Source organism: Musca vetustissima, unplaced genomic scaffold (genome assembly GCF_032173495.1).
Source record: "Musca vetustissima isolate MV318-11 ecotype Yass unplaced genomic scaffold, APGP_CSIRO_Mvet_v1 utg176259, whole genome shotgun sequence".
Taxonomy (NCBI): domain Eukaryota; kingdom Metazoa; phylum Arthropoda; class Insecta; order Diptera; family Muscidae; genus Musca; species Musca vetustissima.
Genome location: NW_026880012.1, coordinates 1 through 11,411, shown reverse-complemented (window position 1 = coordinate 11,411; position 11,411 = coordinate 1). Strand labels below are relative to the sequence as shown.

Sequence of the window (11,411 nt, the reverse complement as noted above, 5' to 3'; positions counted from 1 at the left end):
GTAATCATACAATATTTTACATAAAATTTGCAATTAATTGGGAAAAATGTCATGGTTGCTTTTGAATTAGATTTAGTCAGATTAAAGATTATATATCCTTCTTAAGAAAATTACAATCTAAATTTACGGAAAACACTTGCATTACCTTTATAGAAAGTTCATACAGAAACGTTTTCATTCATGCCATTGGATATGTATAGTACAGTACATAACCTGTGGTGCGACATTCACAAGATGCTATCAAGTCATGTCACAAAATATATTCTGATGTATAGTAACTTATTTGGGAATATAGTTACTTATTCAGGGTCCTTTGTATAGTAAGCATTCTGAAATGCTAACCAACATCTAAATTGCAACACTTATTACTGTATTCGTCCAAATTTTAAGTGAACTGTCAATTTCCATCGAATATGCCGAAATATTAACTATTGTATAGGCCCAAAAAGCGAATTTTTCAAGACCCTTTGTATGGGAACAGTAACAGACAAAAGGAATCGAGATGGACCCATGGTTTCTTTTGAGAATATGTATAGAATCACATTCTGAGTCGATTTATGCATGCCCGTTTGCCCGTCCGTCCATGTATTTTTGTGAACGAAGTACAGGTCGCATTTATGATCCGATTTAGATGAAATTTGGTACAGTTCATTTATTTGACCTATTGAAAATGGACAAAATGGTTCAGATTTAGATATAGCTCCCATATATAGTTTCATCCGATTTTATGTAAATGATGCACCAAACTCCCAATATTTGTCCGATTGGGACAACATTTTGCATAGCGCACTAAATCAGGTGCATTATGTATGCGAAGTTTTGAAATCGTTTCAGATTTAGATGTAGCTCCCATATATTGTTTTGTTCGATTTTTTGGGAATGATTCACCAAACTCTCAATATTTGTCCGATTGGGACAAAATTTTGCACAGCATATTGATTTATGTCCTAACATATGTCTGCGAAGTTTTGTTAAAATCGGTTCGGATTTAGATATAGCTCCCATATATAGTTTCGTCCGATTTTTTGTGAATTTGTCTGATTGGGACAATGCACAGAGTACTAATTAATTAGGTGAAAATCGGCTCAGATTTAGATAAAGCTCACATATATATTTTCTTCCGTTCGTGTGATAAGGTTTGTTGAAATCGGTTCAGACATAGATTTTCGTTCAATTTTATGTAAATGGTGCACCGAAGGGCCTATATTAGTTCGATTTACACGAAATTTGGTAGAGGGTATAAAATTGAATATAGAATGATAAAAAAAAATGGTGCTCAATTAGTTGCATGTGTTTATTTATAGCTCCCTACATAATTTTACACGATTTCATACAAATGGTACACCAAAGAATCCAAGTCTGCATATTTGATATGCAATTTTTCATTGATTTTAGAATGGTATGTGTATGGGGTTTTTATACCCTACACAACTATGTTGTCAGGGTATTATAGCTTTGTGCAGCCCCAAAAGTTTCTAACGCCGCGAAATATTGGTCCTAGACCCACCATTAAGTATACCGATCGTCATATCTCGACTAGCTGAGTCGATCTAGACATGTGTGTCCGTCCGTCCGTCTGTCCAATCTTCACGAAATTTTGCATGTAGGATGGGTTCTGGCCAATGAAGACCCCTATTGTTTTTGGGAAAGTTCGGTTAATATTTAGGGGATGAAATGGCCAAATACTAAATTTTTGTCGGTTTTTCTGGTCGCTCCAGAGGCCGCAATAATGGCCCGAACATCGTGAAATTTTGCATGGAGAAGGGGATCGGGCCAAAGAATGAGCATGCCTGTTTTGATAAAGATTGGTCAATATTTAGCGGGTCAAATGGACCCTGACTTTTGTGTGAAACATGACAAAATTTGTATTCTATAGCGTATATATTTACCCCTGAATGTCATAGACGCGTGAAGTTGATATTATATCCAAGAGGAGTGGTTGACCTTTAAATTAATACCAATTATATTGTTGTATGTGCTCGGATGTGGGAGTTATACCTAAATATTTACAGGTATCTCCGTATCCGTATATTATCACTCTAGAGCGCGGAACTATAGCGCTGATCGCTTTGAAATGTTCCATAAGGTTCCAGTTATGGTCAAGGACAACGCCTATAATTTTCGGTGATGATCAGATAATAATTTTGGAATGAAGTGGACCGAAAACTTAATTTTTTGTGTTTTTTTCGAGTTAATATATAGACCACAAATGAAAGCCGAACATCACAACACAACCCACGGTGAAGGGAATCTGGACAATAGCTGTACTGAATACTCGTAATATTCGGAAATTATGTCAGTGTGAGGAAGAGGTGCTTTTTACCTCTAATCGGGCAAGAGGATGCCAATATCACGAAATATTGTCCAGGCTCGGAATAAACATCCGCAGAAAATTTGAGTTCCGTGGTAGTTGTGTATGGTATCGTATGGTCGGCCCCGTCCGACTATACTGCGCCGCTCACTGGTTTCAATTGGTTCAAATATCTATCTAGATATCAGATTTAATTTCGCCCGATTCCATCCCAATGGTCTTCCATAGATTCTATGGCTGTTCCATCTACAGGATATTGTAGTTTTTAACATATCTTGTATGTACCCAAAGTGGTATATGATACCTTTATATAGTCGGTCCCGTCCGACTTTTGAACTTTCCTTACTGTTTTATCAGTTGTTTTATGGACCTAAGTAGATATAAATTGCCAATTTTCGTTGAATTTGGTTGAAAATTAAAGATGTTATAGGCCGAGAGACATGAGAGACATTTTCCACACCCATTATATATCAGTTATACAAAATCTTGTACCGATCTATCCAGTTTTTTGTGAGTTGCTTTACAGACTTAAGTAGATACAAATTGTCAATTTTTATTGAATTTGCTTGAAAATTAAAGGTTTTTTGGGCCAAAAAGTGTGAAGTTCTCAAGACCCACTATATGGGAGTTATATCAAATCTTGGTCCGATCTACGCAGTTTTTTTAACTTACTCTTTAGGCCAATAATAAACACTTGTACCAAATTTCATCCACCTACGATAACTCGTTCTATTTTTTGGCCGCTGTTAATATAAACTCGCTACATAGTGCGGCGTGTCTTCGTTTATTGATTTATTTACGGAACTTCTTCCCAATATATAAATTGATGGTTGTGCTTCTCAGAATTCCATTAACCCACCAAATCAGAGACAAGAAAACGACTGTGTTGTTGTGGTGAATGTACTATTAGGTATTTTGTACATGTGTTTCAACCAAAATGGCTGTAATAATGAATTTTACAATTTCATTGCGGATTAAATCTTCCTACCTGGAATTATAAATATTGACCCCCCGTGTAAACTAATTCTATCTGAGGCGAAAATATTGAATTCCAAGAAAAAGACAATAACACACAATTTACAATTAAACTATTTACAATGACATTTTGAAAAATATGAAAATTGCGAACAAAGAGTGCATCCAAAATCGATGAGGTCATTTCCTGTCTAAAATAAAGTATACTTTCTTTGTAGGGTTGAAATTTACCACTTGTAATCATAAAATGTGTATACCAAAGCAGACGATCTTATAAGAATACATTTGCTAAAAATAGCATTGAAATCACACCAATTATTTTATGATTATATGAAACTGATTATAAAGTTTATGCTACCATTATAAATCCAATTGTCAACAAAATTTGGTTCCCTTCTATAAAGAACATGTGAATACCACGTTCTATGAAGTGAAATTAAGGTTATCTGTCAAACAGAATAGATGTTGGCCCCGAATACACTCATTTTTATAGCATTATTGATTTTGAAATTAAATTTTATACGTTTTAAAATGACAATTATCTGTAAGTAACCACACTGTGGTTACCATCGTGTGGTACATTGTATTATTTCTTTGTACATATGTTTGTGACGTGGAATAGGAAAATTATGGATACTTCATCAAAATCTGAAGCGATTTCAACACAACCTTAGACACGTTAGGCTATACTAATACCTTTACTTAACAGATATTTTTATATCCTCCATTATAGTATGGAGGGTATATTTAGTTTGTTGTTCCGTTTCCGTAATAGTAATTTTCTACCCTATAAAGTATATCAGCATAAAAATACATGACGGTTTAAGCGTGTCTGTCTGTCCGTTGTAATCACCTTAGCCTCTAAACGAATTGAGATAGAATGCTATGCTCGAAATTGAGCTATATCGATCCTCAATAAGGCATATCACCTCATATAATGATATCTCCATGTACTCGGTAATTCCTTGTCATGCGTTGTCAATATTGGCCCACGTTTTGGTCTTTTGAGTTTCTAGGAAAAATCTCTATTTGAAATTGTTAAAATTTGTATTTGGTGCAATTTTTTCTGAAATGTTCAGTATAGGCCTACTAATATTTATATACAATGTAGTTTTCAAACTCTCCACATAGTTAATTCAAAAAGAAAAAAACGTAAATTGGAACGTCGACCGATATAGCCAATATTCAAAAAGCCCTGCAAAATGTCAGTACTCTAAATTCATAAAGAAAATATAATCTTTATAAGGTCGGAAATGACAAACACGTTAATATAACCTCTATAATATGGAGGAGGGTATAAATCAAGAGAAACAAGTAAAAACGTCCTTAAGTTCTGCCGGACCGAACTCCGAATGTAGAGATATGACGTATTATATTCTTACAACCTTTTGGTTAGAATATTTGACATACATTGAGAACCAAATAGGAGCCCAACCTGATAAAAAAAACTGTAAAACCACCTAAAAATGGGATAAGGTTGATAATTTTTGGCATGTATATTTGCATACCTAATGAGAATTCAAAATACCAATTCGATTGAAAAACGTATCCAAACTTTCCAAAAAAACGAAATTTTTATGGAGACCGTTATATGGAGGCTATCCTAGCTAATCGAAAAATGTTATCTTCCATTACGGACCCTATCCGGATTTCAATAAACAGACAGAGAAATTGACATGCATAAATCCACAATATGGCTGGTCAGCAAACCGAGAAAGTCTTTCAAAAACAAGACGGCATTAACCTACACAGAAAGGTTAAGCCCGGCATCCCCAAGAAGAAGACCGTGATATCGGTTTGGGTTTCAAGACTCCCTGTGATGTTATTGATGGCAACCGTTGTCGCAGCCTCCGTTGTGCAGCCCCAAGAGTTTGTAACGCCGCGAAATATTGGTCCTAGACCCACCTTTAAGTATACCGATCGTCATATCTCGACCAGCTGAGTCGATCTAGACATGTGTGTCCGTCCGTCCTTCCGTCTGTCCATTATAATTTGTAAACACGATACAGGCCACAGTTATGGACCAATCACGAAATTTTGCATGTAGGATGGGTTCTGGCCAATGAAGACCCCTAATGTTTTTGGGAAAGATCGGTTAATATTTAGGGGATGATATGGACCAAATACTAAATTTTTGACGGGTTTTCAGGTCGCTCCAGAGGCCGCTATAATGGCCCGAACATCTTGAAATTTTCCATGGCGAAGGGGATTGGGCCAAAGAATAAGCATGCCTGTTTTCATAAAGATCGGTCAATATTTAAGGGGTCAAATGGACCCTGACCTTTGTGTGAAAAATTACAAAATTTGTATTCTATGGCGTATATATTTAAACCTGAAGGACATCGACCCGAGAAGTTTATATTATATCCGAGAGGAGTGGTTGACCTTTAAATTAATACCAATTATATACTATACTATAGCGCTGATCGCTTTGAATTGTTCCATGAGGTTCCAGTTATGGTCAAGGACAACGCCTATAATTTTCAGTGATGATCAGGTATTAATTTTGGAATGAAGTGGACCAAAAACTTAATTTTTTGTGGTATTTTAGAGTCGATCTATAGACCACAAATGAAAGCCGTACATCACAACACAACCCACGGTGAAGGGAATCTGGACAATAGCTGTACTGTATTTGTACTATATTTACCATAGATGAGATATTATATTAGATACCTTAGATGAGATACAGATCGTATTTATTGAACAACTGCAATGATATCAGGTACCATCCACATATTTCTTTAAGTATTCTAAATTATTATGGATACAATAGGTATCTTGAGGACGCATCTATCCCGATGTGGTGTAGGATATTTTGCATTCGGGTTTCATTTAAATCTTTGATTTTATAAGCACTAATTTTATTCATTCATTGTAATAAGTTGCTTCCTATTTATGCCCTGATTAAAATTGAAGGCGAAATATCTAAATTTATCTCATGCGTAGTCCTCTTGAACTATAATAAAAAAATTAAACATATTTAATCACAACCAAGTTGGGACAACCTTCGACCATAACGATAGTTATTGCACCTATTTTTTATACCCTTCACCACACTGTGGTACAGGGTATTATGTCTTTGTGCATATGTTTGTAACAGGCAAAAGGAAACGAGATAGGCACATGGTTCCTTTTGAGAATATGCATAGAATCACTTTCTAAGTCGATTTATGCATGTCCGTCCGTCCGTCTGTCTGTCTGTGCATGTTAAATTGTAAACAAAGTACAGGTCGCATTTATGATCCGAATTGGATGAAATTTGGCATAGGTCACTTATTCGGGCCAAGGACGAACCCTATTGAAATTGGGAAAAATCGGTTCAGATTTAGATATAGCTCCCATATATATATTTTACCGATTTCATGTAAACGGTCCCTATATATCTTTCGATTTGCGCGAAATTTGGTACAGCCTAATCATTTAGGTCTATAATGATGTATGCCAAGTTTCGAGAAAATCGGTCCAGATTTAGATATAGCTCCCATATATAGTGTCGTCCGATTTCATGTAAATGGTGCCCCAAAGTCCCAATATATCTTTCGATTTGTACGAAATTTGGCATAACGTACTGAATTGAGCCTAGAGTGATGTCTGCCAAGTTTCGAGAAAATCGGTCCAGATTTAGATATAGCTCCCATATATAGTTTCGTCCGATTTCATGTAAATGGTGCCCCAAAGTCCCTATATATCTTTCGATTTGCACGAAATTTGGCATAACGTACTGTATTGAGCCTAGAATGATGTCTGCCAAGTTTCGTGAAAATCGGTCCTGATTTAGATATAGTTCCCATATATAGTTTCGCCCGATTTCATATAAATGGTGCACCAAAGTCCCTATATATCCTTCGATTTGGACGAAATTTGGCATAACGTACTGAATTAAGCCTAGAGTGATGTCTGTCAAGTTTCGAGAAAATCGGTCCAGATTTAGATATAGCTCCTATATATAGTTTCGTCCGATTTCATGTAAATGGTGCCCCAAAGTCCCTATATATCTTTCGATTTGCACGAAATTTGGCATAACGTACTGAATTGAGCCTAGAGTTATGTCTGCCTTGTTTCGTGAAAATCGGTCCAGATTTAGATATAGCTCCCTTTTAATATAGATTTACTTTAAGTAATTGACGCACCAAGGAACCAATAGGCTGATAGGAACAAAACGTTCTGAAATTAGTATAGCCTAACCTGTGACAAGTTTTTTTTGAAATCTCTTAATATTTGGATAGAGCTTCCATATATATTTTCGCCCGATTTCAAGTAAATTGTTAGTCAGTTTGACATCAATTTTTGCACAACTTACAAAATTGAGCATAGAATTACGCAGTTGCGTTTTCTAGAATTACAGACATAGCCAAACGGATGACCTATTTATATTTGTTTGAACTCGATTTACATACTTTATGGATAGATCTAGGTAGATGCACATTTACATAAATATCACATATTTTATTTCTTTCATTTTCATGTTAATAATCCTGTTTAATATACCCATAGTGGTGAAGGGTATCATATAGTCGGCACCGTCCGACTTTACTACTTTCCTTACTGGTTTTCAAATGACTATTGCCTTATCTGACACCATTTATACACACGATAATACATACAGCATAAACATGAATATATTATATAACGTATAAGAATAACATAGTTATACCAATGACAGTGTAAAGGGTGTGGAAATATAAGATAACAAAATTCGTTTACAATCGCAATAAATTAAGTGTGGCTATATTTAAACAAGCCTGTGCCAAAATCAAATATAAATACAAATTTTGTATAGCTTCTGCACCACAGTCTTAGCGTTCATTTTCAAGCCAACAACACTTAGGTACCAAAAAATGGCAAACTATATTTTCTCTTTACTCGTCGTGTCTGTGGCCGTAGTACTTGCTTCTGGTCACATTATAGATGACACTAGTTTCCATAGTCCTCAGAAACTGGCAGGTCAAAATGTGAATACCAGAAGTACAATTATTATAGAAACACTGGGTGTAAACAAGCCTACTCCAGAAGAGGAGAAGGATCCGGAATTTTGGCGTTCTATGGCAAGGGAGGAAGTTTTGAAGGCTATTGGAAAACAAAATCTGAATGTAAATAAAGCCAAAAATATTATCATGTTCCTTGGTGATGGAATGTCCTTGTCTACGGTGACTGCTGCTCGTATCCTTAAGGGACAACGTAAAAATCATAACGGTGAAGAAGATGCCCTGAGTTTTGAAAAATTCCCCCATATGGCACTGAGTAAGGTAAGTAAATCTTATCATTAATAAACAAATAAGACCATAAGTAAAATTTAAAATCCTCAAAATTTAGACATACTGTGCCAATGCCCAAGTACCCGACTCAGCCTGTACTGCCACCGCATATTTGTGTGGTATAAAAGGTAATATTGTAACGATCGGTGTGACGGCCAATGTAGAATATAACAACTGCAGTGCCAGTATGGATCCCGCCAATCATGTTTCATCCATTGCTGCCTGGGCCCAAAAGGCTGGCAAATCTACAGGATTTGTCACAACAACCACTTTGACCCATGCCAGCCCATCTGGTACCTATGCTCATGTTGCCAATCGTTTATATGAAAGTGATGCCGACATTAAAGCCTTTGGACAAGATCCCGAAACGTGCTTGGATATGGCCCAACAACTCGTGTTGCAGGAACCTGGTCGTAACTTCAACGTTATGATGGGTGGTGGTATGGCTAAATTTTTACCAAAAACCCTTAAAGATGCCCATGGCAATAATGGTATACGTGATGATGGTCTAAATCTCCTCAACACTTGGCAAATCATGCATCCCGATGGAGCCTTGGTTACAAATCGTGACGAGCTTTTGAACGTAAATACCGCCAATGTTTCACATATTATGGGTATATTCAATACCAAATCAATGAACTATCAAGCGGTGGCAGATAAATCGAAACAACCTTCGTTATCAGAAATGACAGAAACAGCTTTGAAACTTTTGCAGCGCAATGAACAGGGTTATTTTGTATTTATCGAAGGTGGCAACATCGATACGGCTCATCATGAAAATAAGGCAGCCATGTCATTGGATGAAACATTGGAATTTGAGAGGGCCATTGAGTTAGCTTATGAAATGACAAACCCCGAGGAGACACTTATTGTAGTTACAGCTGATCATGGTCATGGTCTCACAATTAATGGTTATCCTGGTCGTGGTTCATCCATATTGGGTTTAAGTACACACGATGTCGGATCGGATGGTCTAAAGTACTCCACACTCAGCTATCCATTGGGACGAGAGCAGTATATCGATGAAAGTGGCAAACGTGTGGACTTGGAAAAAATTCCTAGAAATATTGGTAAGAACACTTTTTGAAATATTTAATTAGTGAAGTACCTAATTTTATTTCTTTATTGGATTCTTAGAAACGGTGTATCCTAGTTACGTAAAATCCATTGCTGGTCATCATTCGGGCGAAGATGTTGGAATTTTTGCCACGGGACCATTTGCCCATTTATTCAGTGGGGTATTGCAACAACATACAATTCCACATTTGATGGCTTATGCCGCTTGCATTGGTGATGGACCAACTATGTGTGATGAACATGCTAATTGATCGATTTTAAAAATCTATTCGCAGATTTAGAACGTTCGTAACATGTACGCCGCGTTGTTATAAATATAATCTATATGTGGGAGCTTAATTAAAAATCGTAAATAAGTAACTTTTTGTTATTTGAATTTTTGTGATCATTTTGAATGTGATTTTAAGTGATTATTTATACTCTTTCGAGTCGAGCTTGATGATCTAAATTTTGCAATGAAAAGGAAAGCCAGGAGAAGAACCTACGTACCCACCATTATGCGACGCGTTTCGCCGTTGGTTAAGCGGCTCATCAGGCATATTGGGCTATGTGGCTTTACAAAGGTCGTACGTTGATAACTTGTATTTATTCCGCCCTGATGCGAAACTTGCATATGCGAATTAAATTCAAATTTGTCAAAGTTCGACATTTGTCTTCATTCTAGGAACAGTCCTTTTCAAAGCAGATTTTTGTTGTAGCGATGGATAATTAATCCACACACCTACAATTGCTTCCATGGTATACACATGTTTTTGCGCAACCGTTTTTGGAAGTGTGTTGATGGCTCAGAACGCTACAACAAAAATCTGCTTTGAAAAGGACTGTTCCTAGAATGAAGACAAATGTCGAACTTTGACAAATTTGAATTTAATTCGCATATGCAAGTTTCGCATCAGGGCGGAATAAATACAAGTTATCAACGTACGACCTTTGTAAAGCCACATAGCCCAATATGCCTGATGAGCCGCTTAACCAACGGCGAAACGCGTCGCATAATGGTGGGTACGTAGGTTCTTCTCCTGGCTTTCCTTTTCATTGCAAAATTTAGATCATCAAGCTCGACTCGAAAGAGTATAAATAATCACTTAAAAAAAAAGTAAATAAGTAACTATATTCATTTAAGGTCAAAAAATTGAATTCCATGAAATTGTGAAAAATATGAAAATAGTTAAAAAAAATGATGACCCAAAATCTATATTGTCTTTTCTGGTCTATGACAAAATAAAGTGGTCAACGTTTCTATGCAATCAAAAATACAATAGCCATCAAGAGGTAAGAATTTATTTTTTAACGAATGCTTGGCTATACCTTTTTGTAGGGTCTTAGTAAACTACTCTGTACTCATTTAATATGCATATCAAAGGCAGACGATCTTATTAGATTACCTTTATTATAATTGAAAATAGTATCGAAATCACTCCCATTTTTTATGATTATATGAAATTGATATGAAATTGTTTATCAAGTTTATACTACCATTATAAATATAATTGTCATCAAATATGGTTCACTGCTATAACAGGCGTGTGGGCAACACGTTCTATGAATGAATGTTATCTGTTAAACAAAACAGATGTTGGCCCCGAATACACCCATTTTTATACACTACACAACTATGTTGTCAGGGTATTATAGCTTTGTGCAGCCCCAAAAGTTTGTAACGCCACGAAATATTGGTCCTAGACCCACCTTTAAGTATACCTATCGTCATATCTCGACTAGCTGAGTCGATCTAGACGTGGGTGTCCGTCCGTCCGTCGTCCATTATAATTTGTAAACACGATACTAGG

The 11,411-nt window shown here is 36.2% G+C and overlaps 1 protein-coding gene across 1 annotated transcript; it reads left to right on the top strand.

Annotated features, from left to right (window-relative positions):
* The first annotated feature begins 1,608 nt into the window (after positions 1-1,608).
* LOC133325280 (membrane-bound alkaline phosphatase-like) lies at positions 1,609-9,872 on the top strand. The gene is given in 5 exon segments (XM_061534068.1): positions 1,609-1,637; positions 5,096-5,159; positions 8,290-8,535; positions 8,603-9,614; positions 9,682-9,872. Coding segments are annotated over 5 exon segments (1,542 nt in total).
* Positions 9,873-11,411: the final 1,539 nt, after the last annotated feature.